The 25,570-nt window shown below is 48.3% G+C and overlaps 1 protein-coding gene across 3 annotated transcripts in view; it reads left to right on the top strand.

Annotated features, from left to right (window-relative positions):
- The window catches only part of ALPI (alkaline phosphatase, intestinal), an 84,007-nt gene that overhangs the window by 26,292 nt on the left and 32,145 nt on the right, over positions 1-25,570 (top strand). For 2 of the 3 annotated variants that reach the window (XM_073675254.1, XM_073675253.1), the window contains exons 6-7: positions 5,942-6,076; positions 7,597-7,666. In XM_073675254.1, the coding sequence (XP_073531355.1) occupies positions 5,942-6,076; positions 7,597-7,666 (205 nt within the window). Of the gene's footprint in view, positions 1-5,941; positions 6,077-7,596; positions 7,667-7,881; positions 8,017-25,570 lie in introns of all 3 variants that reach the window. The other variant, XM_073675252.1, reaches the window with a different exon arrangement.

Raw genomic sequence — 25,570 nt, 5'->3', positions numbered from 1 at the left:
GATGGAAGGCAGGTAGCTCAATCTCCTCCAGGTCTTCCACTTCTTCTTCAGTGTCCGACTGGTGAGGCATTCTGGATAGGGCATCGGCGTTGGCGTTCTTGTGGCCTGCCCGGTACTTGATGGTGAACTGATAGTTTGACAGCCGGGCAAGGGAGTTGCCCAGGGGCTACAGCTATCTCTTATTACCCCTGCCTTCCTCATGTCGTACAACATTTCCTTCGCTTTCTGGTAGTGTGCTGGTGGTATGGGCCTGTAACGTTCTTTGATGGGTGGATGGTCATCTGTGGGTATATGGTGTTGTACCCCCTTAATCCTCCCAAAATCAAGTGGGTGTTTGCTGAATACCTGTTCGTATTCCTGGACCACCCTGTATACACCTTGTTTTTGATGGACTGGAGTGGCGTCAGTCCCAACATGGAGCTGTTGACACCAATCCTCCAACTGAGCTTCGGAGTCATTGTCCTCCACTGTATCTGGTGGGGTCAAGGATTCCACTGTGTGTATGGCGTTGTTATCCACAGTATACAACCTGGCAACAGTGGCGTATCTTGGTAATTTAACTTCATCCTCCCCATAATTTAGGAGTCGTATGGGTACCCTCCCATTGCGTACATCAACCACCCCTCTAGCAGTTAAGAGTGTAGGTCTGTGCTCCGAACTAATGGGCTCCACTACCACCTGATAGTTCAGTCCTTTGAGACCTATTGCTGCTCTACACCAAATCAGCATTTCACTCATCGGGGGAATCACAATGGGTATCGGGTCTGTCACCCGTACATTACCAATTTCACCACCTGATAGCTTTACCTGTTGCTGGTACATAAGGGCTCGGATCTCTTTCTGGAGCACCCTCCTCTGCCCTGGCTTGGCAGTGTCAGCCATCTGTTGAAGCAAAAATAACACTTCTCCCAAACACTTACCAACAACATTAGTACCAAGTATCATGTACAAGTCTGTATCATCAGGATATCACAGTGAGTATCACAGTCTTTTAAGGCGCACAGTACCCGGTGGCAACGGGCACGGAATCCTGTTCGTGAAGCCAAGGCTGACGCGACCCCTGGACCGTGGGGTACTAGGCAGCCGGGCCTATGGATGCCGGTATGGGGAATATCACGGTGGCTGGCCCGGTCCGTGACCCAGGGCGGTCAGTAAAAAGGGAAAGTTCTAGGGGATTTGGAAAGTTCCTGACGCCATCTATGGAATGCGGCTAAGGGGTGCCGCCGCTGCGGAGCAGTCCTCTGGAGCTGGTGTTACGGCAGCAGGGATGGTGTGGCTCTCCACAGGTAGAGCTAGCTCCAGGGCAGCGTGGGGTGTAATGGATGGTGGTGCAGGGGAGAGATGGCAGGACGGTCCCGGAGGAAAGACGGACACTCACACGGGGTAAGCTTCAGTACCTTTACTGGTGATGTTGCAGGCACGGTCCAGGGTACTCCGGGCGAAGGGCGCACTTTTGGACTCTCCCCAGTGAGCGGGTATAGGGCCTCCTGATCCGTGACTTTACTTGTTAAGCTTCTGACCTGCCTGGAGCAAGGCTTAGCTTGGTTACTGTCTCTCTTTGCACCTGTTGACTTGGTGCTAGGGCCTTCTCTTGGAGATCACTCTCCCTGGTTGCTGGGGCGTCCGTAACTCCTAGCCCTGGTACTGTAGTCAGCGTTTGGTAAACCTGGGACCTGTAGTCCTCCAGGGGTTCCGGTGGTTCCTACTGGGTGTAAAGGGTCCTGTTACGGATCCGGGGGTGGAACCTCTGTGCTACAGTGCAAGGAGGGACCCAGAGGGGCGTAACTAAGTGTCATTCCGGACTGACCCTGGTCGTACGGCGGCTAACGACTCCGTGACCAGGGAGGGACCGAGCCGAGGGACCAGGTGCTACTCTGGGGACGACCTTGTAAGGGAGCAGGTGACTCCCACGGTACAGATGGCAGGGACTGACCGGAATAGCAGGTAGGCACAGCAGGCAGGCGGGAGAGCGGAAGACTCCAGGTAGGCTATCAGGTAGACACGGCAAGTGATGGCAGGAGTCTCTAGGTGGTCACGCCAAGTGACGGCAGGAGTCTTTAGGTGGGCTGGCAGGTGGTCACGGCAAGTGACGGCAGGAGTCTCTAGGTGGTCATGGCAAGTGACGGCAGGAGCCTCCGGGAAGTCACGGCAGGTAGCAAGCAGGTAACAGGCAGGTCACATGCAAGTGATCCCAGGTGAGCGGGCTGGCAGACATGGCAGGTAACAGGCAGGCAACAGACAAGTGCTCCCAGGTGAGCGGGCTGGCAGGCACGGCAGGTAACAGGCAGGTAACAGGCTGGCGGGCAAGACTGGTAGTCACGCTAGCAGCGGGACCTGAGGACTGAAGCAGAGGTCAGAAACACTGTGCAACAACTTTTGCTCGGGCACCTCCATTTTGGAGGAGGTGCCTTATATATGGGAGGACCCTCGGCTATTGGCCGGGGACTCCTTAGGACGGCGCGCGCGGCCCCTTTAAAAGGGAGGGAGCGCGCGCGCCCTAAGCACAGTGCCCGGGGAGCTGCGCGCGCTGGCAGCAGGAAGAGGAGCGCTGGTGAACGCAGAGCGGGGAGCGCGGGGAGCGAGGAGGTGAGTGGGACGGCGTCTCTGCCTGGCAGGGGGCAGAGACGCCGATGCTACAGGTCCCTGTAGGCGCGGATCCGGTGTCCGGTATATATATTGGGGTGAGCCTGCTATGCTCCTCTGCCCCCTTGCTACTTCTTCCTTCTGCTCTCGCCTTCGGCCCACACTCAGGGCCCTCACTAAGCCTTCACACGTGCTGTAGGCCTTGGCTCGCCTAAGCACAGCAGCCAGCTTGCTGCCTCTTCGCTGCTCTCTGAGCGTCAGCACGCTCTCTGCTCAACTCTGAGCTGTGTTCTTCTCTGTCTCTGAACACTAATTAAACTAACTGAGCTGCCTGGCTCCACCCTCCCTATATATGTCCCTAACGGGCTCCCTCTGGTGGTCTGAGGTGGTAGGGTGGAGGTGTGTGAATGTGTGAGGGCCTCTTGTGGAGAAGTCCATCCATGCACCCTTCTGGGTTCTGTGGCACCAATGCACAGCAGGGCGCCACACAACTTTGATGGCAGTGTTTCTTTAAGAAGCTTGAAATGGGGTTTGAAATGGTCCTAGAAGACCTCGGAGTGTCATACACTTTTTTTTCAGAGCAACTGGAGACTTCAGAGCACTTTCAATTTGTGATGACTTGATTTGGTCTGAATTACATTTTTTTGCCAGATTTGGACTAATAATACCCAAAATGAATTTTGACAAATATTGGGGGAAAAAGCCATGCTTATATAAATGAGAGGAAATCATCCAAATCAGCTATACTTGCTTATTTTGTTGGTCTGGCTATTTATTTTATGTGTATGAGGGTCACCCGACTCCCTCCACAACAGATGATTTTGGCAGAAAGAAGGATCAGTTGAATTTCAACATGCCACATCCTTTGTTCTCACAGGAGATAAGCAGACGTCAGTAGTGCCTTGCCATGGCTTAATCCTATCATCCAACATGTAGCTAGGAGTGTGAGCCGTTGTCACTAGAACAAGTTTGGCATTGGTTAGATGGATGCTGCAGTGTGCTAGAACTGTAGAAAAAAAGACATTGACCAAACATCCAAAAATCATACAATGATCTAATGCTGTAAGTTTCACATTCTGATCAGATTGTATGAAGCCCACAGCCATGTCAGAGAGATCCTCTCAGTGGATCCCTAACTTTTTATAGCCTTAAAGGGACTCCGTCAACACAGAATGACTGTTCAAACCAAGTCCCGCAGCTCGGGCTCTATGAAGCCAGAGCTGTCAATCAAAGAAGAGGGGGGTGGAGATTGAGGGAAAACAAGCAGGTAGCTGCTGGCAAGGTACTCATCTTCTCCTGGCACGTTCCGGGACGCTGACGGACATTTGGCCTGTCCGCCAGCCGCGAACCAGGCTGGCGTCCATGGATCCGGCTCCTGCTTGACCTCGACCCTCTCTAGCAGGCTGCCTGGTCTCACCTTCTTGTCCACCATCAGCTGGCGCATTCGTCCTTGGTCAGACTTCTCCTCGGAGACTCTTTCCGCTCCAATAGAATCTGCCAATCCGTCATTACTTCACGCTCCTGTTTTCTCAACGGCTTACAACTCTCGAATGGCATAGTCTCTTCTGCCTTCTCAGGCCGGTCATGGCCCTGTCTTTCATTGGGTGGAGTCAGCCCTGACTCACCATCCTGTTTCTTGAATGCCCCAGCCCGTTACCTTGGGCCACACCTTCTAGGAGGAATCTTTTTCTTCCACTTCACCCTGTGATGACGGCTACTCCCTGCTGTGGGCGGGCGCTTTTAGTTGTGGTATTCCCTTCGGTAGGTGTGCCTGATAAAGGGTTGGACTTCGCTTCGCGAATTCTTGCATCTTGCTCACCCAAAATGGGTGGGTCCGTCTCGCCGTTTCGCGCAACTAACCACCATCTTGCAGTCCTTGTTCAGCTCCATCTTGGACTGTTCTACGTTCACCATTTTGCCCATCACTCAAATCTTCTTTTTGCTGCACGGTCCTTGCAGATGCAAGACTCAATCCTGCCGACTATGCCAAATGTAACACGGGCCGGTAGCTACGGGTAAGGCACTTCTCCTGTCATGCCCCGGTGCGCTACATGAAAGAGTGGGTCCGGGCTAGGTTTTGGAGTTAGTTGGAGTTAGTGTCCTGTGGGCCATACGCTTATGCAGGCCGCCTTTAGCAGATAGTGTTGGTCCACATTAGCTAGCGGTGACCACGCTGGTCAGACCTTATCCCTGGTTATCTGCCACTGCAGGAACCAGTACCCATGACTTTTTATGTCCCCTAATGAATCCTCCACACGGGGGAGGAAACGCGTAGGGATTATACCCGCATACAGGATACACTTTCTTGCTGTGGTGGGGTACATTAGCTTAGCTCTATACCTGGGGACTGCCCTTGTTAGGGCAGGAGCAATGCTGGGGTACGACAGGGGAGATTGATGTGTAATGAATATTCCTTTTTTCCCTGCAGCCATTGCGGGTTCTGTTGGCTATTGACTTACCAGTCTCCTGCTTCCTGAAACATCATCTATGTGGTGAAATCAAACCATTTTTATTGAGCACTTGTACTTTAAGGTTGTTTGTGTTATTGATTCCTAGGTATTGTCTTTTAATATATATAATTTAAAAGTTATATTTTATTTAATCTACATAGATAATATTCTCTCCTGTTGAATACAGTGACTAGAGGACACACAACTGAAGAGTGGTTAGATAGAGCCAGTATCTGAAGAGAAAGACAGAAAGGAAGTCAGGAGTAGGCCAAGGTCAGGATGTTACATTAGACAAAGTCATAGTCGGCTCCTAGCTAAAGCATGATTGCCACAAGGAGTTAAATGAAAGATGCTGGAGCTCAGAGTGGTAAGTAACTGCACTGTTTGCGACAACTTCTCTCTCCCCATTCAAAAACATGTATGTTCAACTAAACTGAGCATGCATGTGTATGGGGGGTTGGGAGGAATTGCTATCAGAAAAAAAGATCTTGCATATGTCTAGAGAGTAGTAGTGAAGAAAAACTGTTAGCCAGCAGGAGCTGGATTACCTGAGAAACCAAGCTGTTTTATCTTTGTTCACTCTTTACATCCAGCCAATGCAAAGAGCTTTTAACAAGTCTGACTCTTGGAACCCCCACTTATCTGATATTGTAGCCTATCATATGGGTAATGGATGGGATATGAGAGACCTTGAATACCCCTTTACAGCTGTGTGTTCATGAATATTAGCAAAATCACAATCATAATATGATGCATCATTTATACTAGGAAAAGGTTATAAATGACTCTGTGATTATTGTCAAATTTGTGCATGATTTTAAGAAATTCACAGACTATAACCACTGCTGAGTGCACCAGGGATTGCGGTGGTTATTGAATATCATGACAGTTATTTCATTATTTTCAAGGTGATTCTTGGAGGTGGGCGAAAGTATATGACTCCAAAAGGAAGCCAAGATCCTGAATACCCTAGTGATACTATACAGAGCGGGCTTAGAAAGGATGGCAGAAATCTCATAAATGAATGGCTCAATAAAAATAAGGTAGGTTCACAAATTCACAAAATTCATGTACAAGTCTTCCCCTGCCTTATAGTTTCAGGTTGGTCATACACAATAGATAGTCAATTAAATAAAACACTACCATTGCCCCTAACATTCCCTAAAATATTTATTCTCAACTCAACCAAAGGAAAGATTGAAAAATAAAGGGGGCGGATTCATCAAGACTAGCTTTTTCTACGCCATTCTTTATGAGCAGCGTGCTGCAGTAACATGCGCCAAATTCATTAAAAAGTGTGAGAGACCTAATGAATTTGGTGCATTCTTCATCTGCCATGCACCACTGCCAGAAATTTTACTACTGTGCTACATTTCTGGTATAATTTACTGCACTGTAGTGGCATAAATGTTCATGAATTAGTCGGGTGCACTTGGTCATGCCTGTCATGTGCCAGCTCTGCCCACTTTTCTTATAGTTGGCGGAGCTAGCCAGGAGTGGTGTAAAAACTCCAAAAGACACAAAGCTTTTGCGCAACTTTGCATTTGTGACACCTTGATGCATTCAGCCCATGGTTTCTGTCTTTCAGAAACTGCACTACTCTTGTCCTTCATCTGTGTCAGGTATTGAAGCTCAGATCATGGCTAAATATGTATTTCTCAGCCTATTGTTGATCGCTAAGCTAGAATAACAAAAACATGTAAATTAGGTTTCAATTTGATTTAGAACAAATTTCTTTCCTGCCATACGGGTCAGTAAATTAACTAGAAATACAGTATGTCTATGGCCAAACGTGATTTTGACGCGGGGCTACACAATGACATGAAGTTGTGCACAAGTTGTTGAATTCATGGTAACAATTTCATTTAATTTGTTCCATATAATAGATGATAATTCTGAATGACATGGGCAGCATATTGACATTATCATAAGTATCCAGCAACTAATGGTCAATAATGAAGAACTGAAAGCACCACTCCAGCAATTTTTTCTTTTCAGCGCTGGAGTAGTGCTGCTAATCTAATGTCTCTGAGACTAGTCTTATAATTACCCATTGCCGTCTTCACCTTTTATCGGCACCGTTCCGGTCCTGCGGCTCCATCTTGTGATTGAAATTTCGGAATCACCGGAATTCAGAAGTAATGGTCACAAGCACTCAATCCCACAAGTCTATGGGAACCAGAACGAGGCAAGAACGAGGCTCTCATAGACTTGCATTGAAAATTTACTTCTGGATCGCTCCATAAAACACTGAAGCGATCCGGCAGGTCACAAACTATTGGAGACCAACAGGAGCAGCGCTGATAGAAAGTAAGATGGTGGTGGGTAAGTATAAGGCTAAGGTCAGGGACCTTAGATTAGAAGCACCACTGCAGGGATGCAATAAAAAACTCTGGAGTGGTGCTTGATGTTGTGTTGGACCTGGGAATTTATACAAGCGTGACTTGTTGCAATGCATGGCCTAAATCTTAGGATATGTTCTATGGATGTGCCAAAATTGTCTAAGATGATAATATCCCTCAGTGAAAGGCGAATGTGTAACCAATCAATATTATTGTTCCAGGGCGCTCAGTATGTGTGGAATAAAGAGGGGATGAATCAGATTAATGAATCCAGCACTACTCATGTAATGGGTATGGATCTATTAATAGCAAATAAAATGTGAACAGAAATGAAATCTTAAAATTGGTATGTTGCATTATCTTCTATAGCGAACGTTAGAAACATTTGTGATTCTGCTTTCCTTTTCTTTAAGAGGTGATCTGTTTATTTCTTGTAGTTGTCTTTAGATACCCTCTCCAGTTCTTGTCCCATAAGAGGTTGGTAACTATATCTTCGGGTATTTTAGGTCTTTTTGAACCAGGTGATATGAAATTTGAATTGAACCGAAATGATTCCTCTGACCCTTCTATCGTTGAGCTGATGGAAAAAGCCATTCAGATACTGAATAAAAATCCCAATGGATTCTACCTCTTTGTAGAAGATAAGTCTTGTTCGTTTCCTTCATCTCTTTGTACAAAGTCTACATAGCGGAACTTTGTCCACTTGTTATATGTGTCAGCGATCATCGCATAGCTTAGTGATGTCAGAAAAAGACAAACATAATTCATTCAGTCTGCTCCTTTACATATTGAGGATAACTTCATTTTTTCAATATTTTCTGGTGTATTTATTTTCAGATTATTAAAGAGGTGGCCACCTTCTCATGTTAGTGCAGTTTCCTCACTGACTAGCTCTTCTGTCCATACAATGGCTGCTGGTGGAGGGGAATGTGACCACACCTGTCCATCAGCCTCCTCCAATTGTAAAACAGCTCACAAACTCACATAAGAATACTGCTTTTCTATTGGAGGAGGCTGATAGACCGATCTAGCCCATACCGCTAAACTTTGAAAAATAAGAAAGAGTGACGAGCTAGGTACACCGCAGTAATTTTTATTTCATTCTAAGCCTGTACCCTAAAATCGTCCAGTCCTTTATATGTGCCCACATATGATCCTAGTGAAGTCCTTTAGTGTTTCCAAACAGTATGGTACCCTTTCATAATCCCCATAATACTCCCAATACAGTAAGATACCTCCACATCCCCCACACATAGTATAATGGCCTCACAATGCATATGACTCGCCCCCTGGGCCGTGGGGCACTCGGAGCCGGGCAATCGGGAAACGATGGGGGTAGTAGTGGTAACCCGGTTCCGTGGCTCAGGGTGGTCAGGCCAATGGTAGTCTGCTATGTGCTGTTGATAATGACCGACTACGCCACCCGTGGATTGCGGTTATTATGAACCGCCGCTGTAAGGTAATCCCCTGAGGCTGATGGTGTGTGCAGCTGAGATTGGATAACTCCCCTCGGGAAGAGTGTAACCCCAGGGCAGTGCAGTGGATGGTGGGGGTGATGGTGCAGGGAGTCCCAGTACCGGTAGTGCTGGAGGAGCGAGAAAGTACACAGACAACGTACTGCAATCCAATGTCTTTTACTCACAGTTCATGTGCTCCGGGTCACTTCGGCACCAGTAGTGACCGCCCGAGCCGTGCTGCGTCCACCAGGTGTGGGGCTCGGTCAACTCCCAGGCAGTTCAGAAGTATGGCTCAGGACCCCCTTCTGTCCTTTCTCTCGCCTGCCTCACCAGTGACCCACTTTTGTCCAGCTGCCGCGGATCTGCGCGGGTAAACGTGGGCCCCGTTCCCCGCTGTCCTATATGGGGCCTTCCTAGCAGGTTTGATGAGGTATCGCACCAATAAATGATCGCGACCTCCCGTCTTTGGCTGAGGGTAGTTTCTCCTCCACCAACTTGGGATCCGGTACCCTTAATCTGCCTGACCCTTCACCCGGTATTCTCGTGGGTTCTTAGGGTCCCTTCCACCTCCTTGTTCCTGAGCCCCTCTGTTTCTCTCTCTCTTCTCCTTCTTTCCTGTTCCTTCTTCTCCTCCTCTCAGGCTCCGGCCTTTTCTCTAGGCCTGCCTCTGAGCAGAGCTCCTACAGAGCCTCTGCTGCCTGTCTTCTCTGACTGGACTTCACTTCTTCTCTCCCAGAACTAAGATGGTGCCCGCCTTTTATACCTCCCTCTAGAACATGAGCCCAGGTGACCAGCAACCAATGGGCTCCTACCTACGCTCAGGAACCGTCCCCTCCAGCTCCTACATCACCGGGTTTTCCTTCCCCCTCCCCACTCCAGCCAGGGACATGGTCTGTCGTGCCTGCATTTCTGTCTAATGGGAGCACCGTTGAACTGTCCCTCGGAAATGGGGTGAGTTTGCTGTATTCAGCTAACTGAGCCCTGGTCCACACTCCATCCTTACCCGGGAGTGGAATATCACACCTCTGGCAGAGGTGCAATACCCCTGTAGCGGCCGAGCCCTCGGGGCGCTACATTTACAACAGTTTATTATGCCCCACAGACCTAACCATAACACAGTATAATGCACCCCATAGTGTACACACATATTCTGTATAGCCCAACAGCTCTCCTTCATCAACACACACAGCACTGCTACATCAATAAACACACACGCGCTTAGCTCTGCTGTATACATGTAACACAGTGCCGGAATGCAACGCACAGAGACCACGAGGTGGAAACATTCACTTTATATACAGCAATGACTTTAATCGGTTAGTAACAAAGCAAATCAACTGTAAACTTGAAATAACAAAGGGAGTCTTTCACTGAGTAACGGTAATGTTCTTTTCACCAATGTGGTGCACTCAGTTGTCGGAGTCACCAGGTGAGTTCTCTCTCTCTATATGGCCCTAGCAGGGGTCACCAGGTTTTACCGCTAGGTCGCAAGTCTCTCTCTGATGTAGTCGATCAAGTCCCGTTGAGCCTCCCACGCACCAGCCGGCCCCTCCGAATCAGAAGTCCTAATCCCAACTGTCCCAGGTACCGTGTGTGAAAGCTGGAAGTGACGGCCCTGCTCACTCTCGCTGTTCCTCCGCTATCGCAGGTGTGCCTCTCCTGTTGCAGTCTTCTCACAGCTGTTCTCAGCTTGACCATCGGCGGTATTCTCTTAGGCTTGGGGCGAAGAGGACCAGGCCTCGGCTCTTGACAGGCGACGTCGGGTTTCGAAAGCCTTATCAGCGTAGGGAGCGGGTCCTGGCCTTGACCAGTGTAGGCGGAGCTCGGAGTTCTTCTGTTGGGGGTCCGGACCTTTCCAGGTGGTGTCCCACACCTGAGTGACGCAGGCCTCCCACTAAGGCCTGTCACCCTGGGCTCTGCGGCGTCGCTAGAGCATGTCTGCTCGACTTGGCGCCAAATTTGCCTGTGGTTTGGCACGCAGGGTTTTTATATCCAGGAAGTCCCTCCTGTGGTCACCTAATCAGGTCTGGCATCTGAATTTACTCCCCCCTCAAATCTTCCAGCACAACTTGGTTCCGCTTGGCAGTCTTTCCTCTCCAGTGACACATTCTGCAAGATTTCTCCAGGGAATTTACTGCTTCTTGTCACACACACACACACACATACTCAGCTCTGCTATATACACAGACACACACACTCAGCTTTGCTGTATACAGTATATACACACATCTTGCCTGTGTCCTGCTCCTCTTACCTACTGAGAGTCACATGACCTGATAATGTCACATGACTTAAAGGACCTGGCTGGATCTTTATTCTTTACATAGACTGAATGGTGGCAAAAGAACCTGTCAGCTCCCTGATCCACATTTATATTCAGCTCTGTCTGTCACCTACTGACACAGATACAACTGCAATCGGGACATGCCTTTAACCTCCCGGGACAATGGAACAGCTCCTCAAATTCGGGACAGGCCCGCTAGATGCTAAACAATTGGGAGTATGGTCTGGTCACACGCTCCTCCACCAGCAGCCATTGTATAGGCAGAAGTGCTGGTCATTTTGTGAGGAAAGCTGCATTAATAAGAGAAAGTGGTCAACCTCATTATCTATTCTTTGGCATGAATAGATTTTAGTTTTTAAAGGTGTGTTTATAAATGTTCTTCTTAGATTTGTTTCTAAAACAAATATGTATACCTTACTAAAATATTTCTTTTTCAAAGGTGCCTTGATCTTCAGGTATCAGCAGTGGTGCCAGGTGCCTGCAACTCCACTTCTAGCTTCGGCTCGACACAGGGAAGTGTTTCTGGCGTCAGCATGTTGTCAGTGCTGTGTGTGAGAAGGGCTGGCTTAGCTATTGAAATCAGCCGGTCAGCCAGCCTCCTTCAGACACAGCACTGATGAGGTGCTGACACCAGAAACCTGTACCTAGCAGAAGCTGAATGTGGAGCTGCTGTTACCAGGAACAGCTGATGAGAGCTGAAGATTGCGGAACCTTGTAAAATACAAATATATTAGAATAATGTATGCATTTATGTTAGGAATGCAGATGAACATGTCGTTTTAACTCTTATTGAAAAAGGAAAATTCATAGTAGTTAAAACCTCTGGTGCTGATTGCTGGCACCTGTTCACATGAAGAAGATGAGGGATGGCATAGCTTGTAGATTAAGAGTGGACTTGAACATTCAGTGCAGCTGGGACCTCTTATCTCTGCAGTATGTAAGGGTCCCTACAGGACAGTTACTAAGCTAAACGAATCTACAGATGATTTTAGGAGGGCAAATGACGATATATGTTAATTCCTGGTTTACAAAACCTTGCTGATCTGCAGCTATTGAAAGAATTTATGGTTATATTGGCTGACTAATACCACCAGCATACCTTGGATATCTCTTTTGCACTTTGCTTTTACAAGATAAAATAGTTTTCAACATAGTGAGGATTAGTTATAAACCAACAGGACAGGCTGTACTGTTAATTATAGGAGATCTACATATTGCAAAACAGTAGTATTGCAGTACATAGAACAATCAACCAAAGGACCGCAGGTCTCCTAAGTGAACTGAAAAATAAAGTAAAATAATATCTATATTTTTTAAAAAATCTACAAAAAAATGTGAATAATACCCTTCCTTTTTTATTCAGTTTAAAAGTAAAGGAATTAAAAAATAATAATAATAAGCCTCTGGTATTAAACTATAAGAATAACTAACCTGTACGATAGACCCTATAAAGAGAAAAAGAAAAAATTGAACCCCTAGAATCGCCATATTTCAGTTGCTGCACCTCTCTCAAAAATTCAATTAAAGTGATCAAGACTAGAGATGAGCGGTGTTCGACTCGAACTGTTCGCCAATCTCAAATTCGAGCTGTTTTGGGCGGTGTTCGAGCCGTTCGGCGAACACGAACGATTTGAAAAAAATTCGGCTGTTCGAGGTTATGTTCGATAACTGTTCATGCACCAAAATCATAACTGGATTTTTTCTCAGTAATGATGAAAATTAATGTTAATACGCAGTTTGAGTGTACAGCGGGGCGGGGGGAGGGGCAGGGGATGGATCTCTGCATAAATAATGAAGATCTCCATTTTTTTCTCTTTCCCACATTGAGGCTATCTGCCCACGATGCAGAAATGAAGCAGAAAATTTCTGCAGCATTTCTGCATCTCCCTGGCAGAAAAAACGCATGCGGATTGTGCATGCGTTTTTCCTGCAGAATACATGTGGAATACATGCGGATTCACATGCGTATCCACATGCGTTTCCGCATGCGGATTGACAAGCACTTTCCAGGCGATAGCATCACTTGGAAAGTGCTTGACAACTAGGTCACACTATATAAATCCATGCAAACGGCATGGATTTATATAGTGTGACCATAAAAATAAAAAAATAAAGCTATACTTACCTCCGATGCCGCCGCGTGTGCTGCCGCGCTCGTCCTGGCTTCTTCCAGGTTGCCGGCACATCGCGAGACAGGCTGCGGTCACATGACCGCGACGTCATCTCAGGTCCTGGAAGGAGAAGTGCTGCAGGGGCCGCCGGACAGGTGAATATAAACTTTTTTATTATTTTATTCTTTTTTTTACAGGTACAATGGTACCCAGGTCTGGATGAGATTCTTCTCTCCTCCAGAACTGGGTACCATCCGCACATTGAATCACATATAATCCGCGTGTACAAATGTACAGACACGGATTATATGCGTCTCAATGCAAGTCAATGGCGGCGCTTCCGCTGCGCTTCCGCAAAATTAATGAACATGCTGCGGATTTATGAGCGCTGCAGAAACGCTGCGGAAAAATCTGCAGCATGTGCATTGACATTGCGGAATGCCATTGGGGACCATGGGGGGCGGATTACCAAGCGTTTTTGATGCGTTTCCGCTGCGGAAATTCCGCAGCGGAAACGCATGAAAAACGCATCGTGGGCACGCAGCCTTACAGTGGGGAGGTGCAGTCTGTCAGCCTATCAGCAGCGCACACACAGAGCGAACTGCTTTTTTTCACACAAGCAAGGGCATGTGTCATTGGCAGTGTATGTCACATGTCCTTGCCCTATAAGACCCAGCCATTTTCCCCGTCGCCACCATTTTCTCACTGCTGCAGCTGCGTGTTAGACGGCACCGCTGTTGCTGTGTGTGTAGCACCCTGAGGATTCGGCTGCTACAGGGGTATTGCACCTCACTCCAGAGGTGTGGTATTCCACTCCCGGGTAAGGATGGAGTGTGGAACTGAGCTCAGTAGGCTGCATGCACTACATACATCCCATTTCCGGGGGACAGAACTACGGTACTCCCACCAGTATATGTGCAGGTACGACAGCGTCTGTCCCTGGCTGGAGTGGGAGGGGGGTGGAACATCCCAGTAGTGTAGGGGCAGATAGGGGGAGTAGTCTGGGTAAAGCTAGGAGCTCATTGGGTGCTAGTCACCTGGGCTCACACATAGAGGGAGTATATAAGGTGGGCACCATCTTAGGACAGGGTCTTTTTAGCCTGAGGAGCAGAGCAGAGGAGTTCAGCCAGGAGGGCTGACAGGGAGCTGTGGCTCCGGCTGGGCCCAGCTCCAGAGCTAAGCCTGCAGAGGAGAGAGGAGAAAGAAGGACCCAGAGAGAAAGACAGAGGGAACCCCAAGAACCCAGAAACAGACCAGAAAGGGTGAAGGGTTGGCGGACACGGGTACCGGAACCCGAACTGGTGGAGGCCACTTATCCTCAGCCAGGAACCGGAGGTCGTGGTCAAGATTTGCCACGACCCTCACCAAATCCACCAGAAAGGCACACCAAGTATAGGGTCAGGGAGCCCAGAGAAGGCTTGACCACTAAGAGACCCGAGGGAGCCGGCCAAAGGTGGATCCCTGGTGGGAACGGCCAGAGACAGAGAGAGAGAAGGGAGCTCAGGACCACGCTTCAGAACTGCCTGGGGGTTAGCCGAGTCCAGGACCTGGTGGACGCAGCACGGCTCGGGTGGTCACTCAAGGCCAGAGTGACTGAGAGAACACTTGTGAGTAAAACCCCTGAAACTGCATCTCCTGACTCTGACTCTTCTTACTGACCGTCACAACCCCCATCATCTTCACCTGCTGCCCTGAGGCCATACCCCTCCCGTTGGGGGTTATACCATCATCGCTGCACCCATACCACCGGCCTCAGCGGACTGTTCTGCAGCGGCGGCTGCAAAGCCGTACTCAACGGGTGGCGTAGTCGACATCCAAGTTAACATCTACTGCCATAGACTGCCACTTAGTTTGACACCCTGGGCACGGACCGGGTCACCGCCACAAGGACTACTACCCCTATCCAGATCCGGCTCCGGGTATCCCCTGAACATGGCCCAGGGGGTGCGTCATGTGCGCTATACTTTGTTAATTTCAAGCCAATTTTCGCACAAATCTACAGATAGCTTGGGAGTAGGGAAGAGTTGTGATTGCAGTCCTTTTAAGGACTAGGTTACATAATTTCCTACGACTTTTATCAGGCAGGTCTGTGCTCTTAAATAGATAGGTTGGGAGTAAAGACTAATTGTAATTGCAGTCCTTTTCAGGGCTAGGTTACATCAGTTCCTATCACTTTTTGCCAGGCAGGTCTGTGCCAGTGCTGTGCAAGTTTTTTTCACAGCATTTGGCTAAATCTAGCAAAGCAAATCCTTTTTGGCCTATTGCAGAGTGTGTTAGTCAGTGGAGTAGCCTATCTGTGTTGCAAGATATACCACCTGTGTATAGAATACAAATTTTTTTACTGCACCTAGTGAAGTAAAACCTTTTGGGCATAGCATCATTCTATTAGTCCATCTATACTAACCTCCACCAGGTTGCAAATTAAAAATAATTTTTATCTGCATCTAGCTCTGAAAAAATATTTCAGCTTCTAGCAGTGTGTGTGACTTGTTCTATTAGTCTATCTATACTGACCTCCATCAGGTTGCAAATTCAATATATTTTTTTTCTGCATCTAGCTCTGAAAAAATATTTAGGCTTCTAGCAGTGTGTGGGACTTGTTCTATTAGTCCATCTATACTGACCTCCATCAGGTTGCAAATTCAATATAATTTTTTTCTGCATCTAGCTCTGAAAAAATATTTAGGCTTCTAGCAGTGTGTGGGACTTGGTCTATTAGTCCATCTATACTAACCTCCACCAGGTTGCAAATTAAAAATAATTTTTATCTGCATCTAGCTCTGAAAAAATATTTAGGTTTCTAGCAGTGTGTGGGACTTGGTCTATTAGTCCATCTATACTAACCTCCACCAGGTTGCAAATTAAAAATAATTTTTATCTGCATCTAGCTCTGAAAAAATATTTAGGCTTCTAGCAGTGTGTGGGACTTGTTCTATTAGTCCATCTATACTGACCTCCATCAGGTTGCAAATTCAATATCATTTTTTTCTGCATCTAGCTCTGAAAAAATATTTAGGCTTCTAGCAGTGTGTGGGACTTGTTCTATTAGTCCATCTATACTAACCTCCACCAGGTTGCAAATTAAAAATAATTTTTATCTGCATCTAGCTCTGAAAAAATATTTAGGCTTCTAGCAGTGTGTGGGACTTGTTCTATTAGTCCATCTATACTAACCTCCACCAGGTTGCAAATTAAAAATAATTTTTATCTGCATCTAGCTCTGAAAAAATATTTGGGCTTGTAGCAGTGTGTGGTACTCATTGTATTAGGCCATCTATACCAAGCTCCACCAGCTTTGAAATTAATAATAATTTTTAGCTGCATCTAGCCCTGAAAATAATTTTTCTTCCCAATAGTGGTAGCAATAGAAATATGGGGCGCGCGCCTGGCTAACAAAAATATACGCTTCATAACAAAAAACACCAGCCTAGCGCATTTGCATTAATAAGATGGCATCATCGTCTCTCCCAGTGCTAGGCCTACTACGCCGGCTAGCATTCCTGTGCCTAAAACACAATGTATGGGTCCGCGCTAGCCAATTGAATTGGCAGATTTTCACAGAGCTCTTCCCCAACGCCCACCCATTGGGCAACAGTTGCCCACCCTCCCTATGGGATCTAGTGGCGAATAGTTGATGCCATTAGTCAGAGCGTCAGTTGCCCCGTCGACGTGGCAAGCATACGGTAAGGCATGGGAAGAGTGGACACGACTAGTAGCAGGCAGACGGGTTGACCAATGTGAACAAGCCAGATCACAAGTCACCATAGAATTTCTCCACCAGCTAATGATGAGGGACATATCAGGGGCGTCAGCGCAGCGGTGTCTGACCGGAGTAGCATTTCACTTCCAACTACTGAATTGGGGAGATGTGACAAAGATTCATCATCAGACAATCCATAAAAGGGTGGAAAAGGGGTCAGCCAAGTCAGGAGTGTAGACGTCCCGTCCCGTGTCACTAAAACTGATTTCTCACATCATATCCCTAACACCATTAACATGACACTCACAATTTGAAGCAACACTACTGTCTACTGAATTTGTGATCGCCTTCTTCGGGGCGCTATGCATAAGCGAATTATTCCCTCAATCCAAAATTACCACCAGTGGAGGCTTATTACACCAGGATGTAGTCATAGCCAATAATGCAATACGTCTACGCATGCGCCAATCGAAAACGGTTCCAGTGGGCAGGGGCACTTGGGTACTTCCACAACCCACAAACGGTACACTGAGTCGGGTAACAATAGTAAAAACATATCTAACCATCAGATCACAAAGTAATTTCTTCCTATCACACATTGATGGAACGCCATTATCAAGATACCAGTTCCAAGCTATATTTAATAAATGCATAACATCGGCAGGGAACCACCCCAAAGATTACGGGACACACTCATTCCGCATAGGCGTGGCCACGGAAGCAGCAAGAGCAGGACTGTCAGAAACGGAAGTTCAGAGGATAGGGAGATGGCAATCCACGTGTTTGGCGAGATACATAAGACCGGACTTGTTATCCTAACGTGGTTTGTTTCTTTTACAGGTGACGCTAAGCCAACAGTGTGGGTGATAGGCCACTCGTATATATATTGGGCAGAAAAAAGGGCGAAAGTCCGCCCAGGTGGGAGGAAATTAGAATTTCATAACACATATTTCAACTGGAGAGGTATTAGAGGCCTGCTATGGCCACAGGTACTAATGGAGGTAATCAAGGTAGGGAGAGAGGCAAGAGGTCTGTTCATCTTAGTTATACAGGCCGGGGGAAACAACCTAGGTCATCACAAGAGCGCATAACTAATGGCAATAATGAAACTAGACACTGAGCGCTTCAGAGAATTTTTCACAAAACTAGCTCAGAGATTGTGCCGATAGCGGTATGGCAAGGTGCGCGAGACATCACGGCCATCGAACGGACAAGGCGGGTAATAAATATTCAGATGGCAAAATTTAGAAGAGACAGAGGTGGTGTAGTGATACAACACCGACAACTGGAAGGAGATAAAGCAGGCCTCAAACGGCCCGACGGTGTTCACTTAATGGATATTGGACTGGACATATTCCTGTCAGGACTCCAGGACGGAGTGGAACAAGCGTTAAGAGTGATGGGTGGGGGTCAGAGTCCTGCATACAAGTACGCAGGATCCTCCGTGGCCTGGAAATAGAAAGGACATGTTGGAGAGTTACACTTGTTGGCCAACTTGCCGGAGTGGAGTCCCAGGGCATGCTGCAACAAGCTGAATTATTTTAGAAATAAAATGCCTTTCTAATGGAATGAGTATAAAGAGTTAATAAAGCTGTGACCGATCCTCACCCATCCAGTTGTAAGAGTTACATTATTGTATTGTCAAGGAAAGGGGGGGCGGTAGGGGGGCTGAGCGTCTGGGTTTGGTTAGGGGTCCCCACAGTCTGCCTAGGCTAGATGCATTTAAAAATTCTTATTAGATACACAGGCGGTGCAGCTTGCTTCGCAGCTGGGCTACTACGCCCAAAGTATTGCCTAGGCTAGATGCAGTTAAAAATTCTACGCTGACTAGCAGACACTGAAGATTTGGAGCAGACCTCTGAGTAAACAGCTCTTCAGACTCAACCATCTGTGTTACCCCAAGCCATAGTGTATGTAGTTTCTTACAGTTAAAAGGGGGGGGGCGGCGACCCAACCAACCTGGAATTGACGATGCCAACGTCACGTAAGACACAGCAAGGGGACTCCAAAAAGAGTCTCCATTTTTTCCCAAAATTGTGGCACAGACACCACTTAACCCTAGAACGCATACCTGGGGCCTCGCAGGCCCACCCTGTTAATTGTTTTCTATTTTCTGCAAGATTACTTTAGTTAGAATTTTGAAACTCTAGGTATTCTTCATGTATATAGTTGTTTGAGTTATTCCATGTTATTTGCACACGGGCCTAAAAGGCCCCAGGTATGTGAAAGCGTAGATTTTTATGGTCATGCGTTCTAGGGTTAAGTGGCATCAATTGCCCCACAGTTTCTTAAAACGGTTGGTGAGGTGATTTTACCAAATCCTCAAGCTTTTAGTCTCCCCAGGATGACACAGGGTTAGAAAAGTCCTTGCAAATCCATGATTTGTTCATCTTTATGAACGTGAGTCTGTCTACATTCTCAGTGGACAGCCGCGTGCGCTTATCTGTCAGCACACCACCAGCAGCGCTGAACACACGTTCAGAGAGAACGCTGGCTGCAGGGCATGACAAGATCTCCAAGGCGTAAGTGGCGAGCTCCGGTAGCGAGGTAAGAATCATGCTTCCTTCCTCTGCCCTCTCCCCCCAACCTCGCACAACAGAAATGTGATCAAGGTCTCCCTCATCTGATGAGTCTTCCATGCCCATCGCCAGTTCATCCTCCACTTCTTCCTCGTCTGGACCTTGGAGATGTTATCCCTTCCGCATACGACTCCTCCTCTACTTCCTCCACCTCCTCTTGTCCCACCACCTGACTCTGAATTCTGTTTAATGTGTGCTCCAGCATGTAAATCGCCGGAATAGTCATGCTGATAATGGCATCGTCGTCAGCACTAAACATCTTCGTCGCCATTTCAAAACTGTGCAGAAAGGTGTGTGGCGCCCCTGAGGGTTCAGTCGCCACAGAGTTACTGCATCTCACCCAGAGGTGTGGTATCTCACCCTCAGGTAAAGAAGGCGTATGGCTCGGGACCCTAACACCTGCATCCAACACATACCCGCAGTGGGGGTAGGGCGAGATTGCTCCTAAGGGAGAGCACAGTCCCAGGTCCCTAGCTGGCGGGAGGGTCCTATGTAGTGGGTGCTTAGGGGAGCAGCTTAGGGGAGCACATGACAGGAAGAGTATAAATAGGAAGCCATCTTAGAAAGAGCAAGCCAGTCAGAGGAGGAAAAGTGACAGGAGCAGAGGCTCTGCATGAGCTCTGCTCCGGAGGCGGGCCTAGCCTGGGAGGCCCAGGAGTGAAGGAGAGAAGAGAGGAGTGGGAGCAGGAAGGCTCCAGCAACCGAAGAAACCCTAGGGCTATGGGCCGTGCAGAAGGCCACCCGTACTCCCGCTGCTACCAGGAGGTAGAGGGGTCAGGCCAGATAAGGGGAACCGGTCCCTCAACTAGCGGAGAAACAGCAAGGCTCAACTAGAAACCGGAGGCTGCAGCATTTCATGTACTGCAGGCCAAAGTCCACACCAGTCTCACTAAGAATGTAGCCACATAGGACCCCGGGGACGGAACACACGTCGCCCGCCAAGGCCCGAGGATACCGGATAGAAGTGTCACTGGGTGTGAGGTGCAGGGAGAAGGCCAGAGAAAGAACACACAGAAGGGGGTCCTGCTAAGTACTCCGGAGCTATCTGGGGGTGGACTGAGCCCCTCACTGAGTACGCACAGCATGACGGGGGAGATTGCTCTGGTACCTGTAATCTGGACTGCAACAACTGTGAGTAAAGATCTTGGGACTGCATCACACGGACTCTGTGTTCATTACTGACTCCCTGCACTACAACCACCATCATCCACCCACACTGACCTGAAGCTACACTCTTCCTGTGGGGAGTAATAATACCATTGCTGCAAAACCACCAGCTTCAGAGGACTGTTCCGCAGCGGCGGCCCCTTTGGCCGCACTCCACAGGTGGCGTAGTCGGACATTATAAAACCCATATATACAAATTACCCTTGGATTGACCGCCCTGGGTCACCGCCACAGTGACTACAACCCCCAGTTCCGGGTACCCCACGGCCCAGGGGGCACGTCAACTTCATAGGTCCCTGATCTGAGACCACTCCTGCAGCGTGATTTGCCCCACCTCTGGATCTCGTTGGCCCAGGCTATACGTCAGAACGTATTGCACCAGGGCTTGTCGGTGCTGCCACAGTCGCTGCAACATGTGCAGAGTTGAATTCCACCGTGTCGGCACATCGCATTTCAGCCGGTGAACTGGCAGGCCCAACGACTTCTGCAGAGATGTAAGTCGTTGAGCTGCGGGATGCGAACAGCGGAAGTGAGCACACAGCGACCGTGCCCTCTGCAGAAGGCCATCTAGTCCGGGATAGTGGGCAAAAAATTGATGGACAACCAGGTTCAACACGTGAGCCATACAAGGCACATGTGTGACATTGCCCCGGCGAAGGGCCGCACCCAGGTTTGCAGCATTGTCGCACACAGCCTTCCCTGGTTGCAGGTCCAGTGGAGACAACCATTCATGAAACAGGGTCTCCAGAGCAGACCACAACTCCTCAGCTGTGTGACTCACATTTCCCAGACATTTCAAAGTAAATACTGATGCCTTGAGCCCTGCTGCCAGCATAGTAAGGAGGTGTGCAGGATTCCTTCTGCGCAGTTAGAAAGCAGGTGGCATTACCAGACAGGCTTTGGGTGCAGGTGGAGGACCGAGAGGAGGTTGAGGAGGCAGAAGCAGTGGAGGAACTTCGAGATAAAGAGGATTGACGCACAACTCATGGGGACGGTAAGACTTGGACAGCAGCCCCTTATCCTGCTGTCACCATAGTTACCCAGTGCCCAGTCAGCGACATGTAACGCCCCTGTGCATGCCTACTCGTCCAAGTGTCTGTGGTGAAATGCACCCTGTCACACACAGAGTTTCTCAAAGAAGCGGTGATGTTGTGTGCGACATGCTGGTGAGCGCAGGCACGCCTTTCTTTGAGAAGTAGTGCCGACTGGGCATCTGGTACTGGGGCACTGTGACGGACATAAGGTCTCGAAAATCCTCTGTGTCCTCCAGGCGGAAAGGCAGCATTTCTGTAGCCAAGAGCTTGCAGATGGTGAAATTCAACCTCTTAGCTTTGTCATGGCTAGGAGGAAATGGTCTTTTACTTTTCCACATCTGAGGGACCGAGGGCTGGCTGTTGTGCTTAGACGGGGTTGAGTAGGGTGTCCCCGGCAAACTGCCGGTCTGTGAGGAAGATGCAGGCGGACATGTTAGGTTGCCTTGATCCAAAGGTGGTGCTCTCGATGTCGGAGAGCGCTCAACACCAGCAGGTGTTTCCACTTCCCAATGAACTGACGACCTGCCAATCACACTGGCTGTTGTGGGTAAAGAGGTGGCAGGTCTGCGTCCAAAAACATGTGTGACTGCTGTCCCCCCAGTCACAGAGGATGAAGAGGCTGCGGATGCACAAGATGGGGCAGACGGTGGTTGGCCCGGCCCGCTAGGCCGCATTGTAGCACAGTGAGCTTCCCACTGCAACTTATGCTTCATATCCATGCGACGGTACATGCATGAAGTACTCAAACTATGGATTTTTTGGCCTCTACTTAACTTTTGGTGACAAATGTTACAGATAACACGAGTTGGGTCATCCTTATCGATCTGAAAAAATGCCCAGGCTATGCAAGGCTTAGAGCCCATGCGACCTGAAGAGCCACTACGACTTGTGGTCAGAGGCAGAGTTGTGGTTGAGGATGCAGTTGTTGACGTGCTTCCAGTACTCCGTCTCTGTCCAGGAAGGCGCAACCTAACCTCGTCGTCAATAGCATCTGTGACGCCCCGCTGCGCTTGGTATCACAGATCCTAGAAGAGTGCATTGATGGAATCCTCCACAAGAGGCCCCCATAAACATTCACACATCTCCACCTTCCACCTCAGACCAGCAGAGGGAGCCCGTTAGGGATATAAATAGGGAAGGTGGAGCTAGGCAGTTCAGTTCCTCTGAAGAGTTCCTGCAGTAGAGAAGCCTAAGAGAGGTCAGTCTGCAGTGGAGCTCAGTCTAGTCTAGAGAACTCTGTTAATAGTTCAGCAGTGGAGCACGAGGCTCCTGCTAGCTAGATTCAGGGAGCCCAGATAGAGCTTAAGGTGTGCCGGCGCCATAAGATCGGTGAAGCGCGGCAAGCTGCCGTTAGTGTGTATAGCCTAGTGAGGGCCCGAGTAGGCTGAAGGCGAGTGGTGAGTTAGTACATAAGGGGCAGAGGAGCTTAACCAGCTCACCCCGAAGCATTTACCGGACACCAGATTCGAGCTTACCGGGATCTCTATGACCCAGTAAGGCATAACTGGAATCCCTGGAGAACTACAAGTCCCAGGATCGCTAAGGTGCTGATACATAACAGAGCCAGGAGACGCTTAGACCCCGCATACTGGGAGCGTGAACTCCAAGAGAAGGCCCTACCACAAGGTCAGCCAGCACAGGACAGAGACAAAGTTAGGCCTAGCTCCAGGCCGGTCAGAAACTTACTACGCAGAGGCAAGAAACAGGAGGCCCTAAACCAGCTCATTGGGGAGGATCCTGATATGCACCCTTCACCCTACAGTGCTCCAGGATGTGCCTGAATTTCCACCAGTAAAAGGTACTGAAGTGACTACCGTGTCCGCTCCCGTTCTTGCTCTGACCCAGCTGGGTCTCGCCTGTCCTGCATTCCCCCTGCATACTCTGCCCTGAGACCTAGCCCCACCTGTGGGGAGCTATACCATCGAGCTGTCTTATCACCGGCCTCAGTGGACTGCTGCAGCACTGGTGCTTCTCACTAGATACCACAGGTGGCGTCACAAACTCTTATAAAATTAACAATTATCCACCCTTTTAAAGGGTGACCCCAGGGTACGGGCCAGGGAGCCGACCACCGCGACATCCCCAAGGCCAGGCAAAGGCCCGGGTACCGAGTCATCCCCTTCCCCTGGGCTAGTCACATCCTCCTCCACCTCCTCTGCTGACCTCATCGACTGGCTGACTGTGGGTTGACAGTAAGTGGGATCTCCAACCTCGTCATCATCACCCTGTGTGTTCTCACACCCGTCTTCCTCAGAACCAACCTCTTCCTGCCCTGACCGAAAAGTCAAGTTGTCGCTCGAATCAGGTATTTGAGTCTCATCATCGTCTTCATCATTGTCTCCACCAACAGGAGTTACAGTTTGGGAACGAAGGTCTACATTATGCTCAGAACCTTCTTCATCTGGTGCTGGATCCGACTTATAAAGATTCTGGGCATCAGTGCAGATCATTTCCTCATCTGGATTAACAGAAGCTCTGGAGCAGACCTCCGTTTCCCAGGCTATAGTATGAGTAAACAGCTGTGCAGACTCAACCATCTGTGTTACCCCATACTCAGACGGGCAGCTGGAGACTTGGGAGCTGTGAGGAAGCAAGTGCGATTGGGGTGACACCTCTGAGGACTGGAGTATTTGTGATGTTGAAGTTGAGGTGGAGGAGAGCCCACTTGAAGGAGCACTTGATATCTGTTGAAGCACCTGCTGTTTTTGTGCCTCATCTGGAATTTGTAGCGATGGGAAAGGGATCGTATCACATTGTCCACGAAAAGAAGTAGACATCTTAGTTTGGCTGAAAGATGGTCTTACTTCTACAGATGTTACTCTCCCCCCACCGCGGGGGGGCTCGACCAACCAGCGGACAGGCACCAGTATTGGGAGAGGGGGGCTGGCCGTCAGGGTCCACCGCGGCTCTGGCACAAACCCGGCGACACGGAGGTCGCACGGGCAGAATCGGACTGGTCGTGTCGGCTTCGCACTTTTTTGGTTTTAAAAGGGCATGACATGCCTATATCTGTGTCTCCCCCTCCTTTTACTCCTCCACCTCTTTTCTTTTCGCATGACTATATGTACTTGTCACTTTTCCATGTGTTAGTTGTGTCTTCTGAGCAGTTTGTCAGCTTTTGGACACCTTTGAAGGTGTTTTCTATGTGTTTCTATGTGTTTTTGTTTGCCTGCCATTGGTTTTAACGGTGTTCGAAGGTGTTCGACGAACAGTTCGACGAACATACGGGTGTTCGACGAACCGAACCGAACTCGAACACTATGGGGGTGGCTCAACACTAATCAAGATGTTGTATCTAGTCCAAAATGGTATCAATAAAAACGCTAGTTTGCCACACAAAAAATAAGCCCTCACATAGTTCTTTTAAACGAAAAAAACCCACAAATTCCCGAATTTTTTAACCACTAGCACACTAATAAAAAAACTATGCAGATTTTGAACTGCCCTGTACAATCATATTGCAGGGTCATATTTACCTCATAATGAACAATGTAAAAAGGATACAGAAAAATTGCAGAATTTTTTTCACTGTTTTATCCCAATTGGATTTTTTTTTATTGTTTTTTCCATACGTGCAAAAAGGAATGATGTCATTCAAAATTGCAACTCGTTCCACAAAAAAAAAACAACCATCATATGGCAGTGTTGATGGAAAAATAAAATAGTTAAGGCTCTTGGAAGAATGAAAGGGAAAATGAGGTTAAAAAACAAAACAAAAAATCCTGTGAGTTAAGGGGTTACTTTTCGGTAATGTAAAAATGGCTATTCATATTTGTTTAGGCATTGTCTGGCCTTATCCTCATTCCCTCACTAGTCACCCTGATATATTATTTGTTGATTTTTACAAAACAGCAGTTTCGGTA

Source organism: Phyllobates terribilis, unplaced genomic scaffold (genome assembly GCF_046119375.1).
Source record: "Phyllobates terribilis strain yellow unplaced genomic scaffold, ASM4611937v1 Scaffold_3__8_contigs__length_932513732, whole genome shotgun sequence".
NCBI lineage: Eukaryota > Metazoa > Chordata > Amphibia > Anura > Dendrobatidae > Phyllobates > Phyllobates terribilis.
This window is presented reverse-complemented; position numbering and strand designations above follow the sequence as displayed.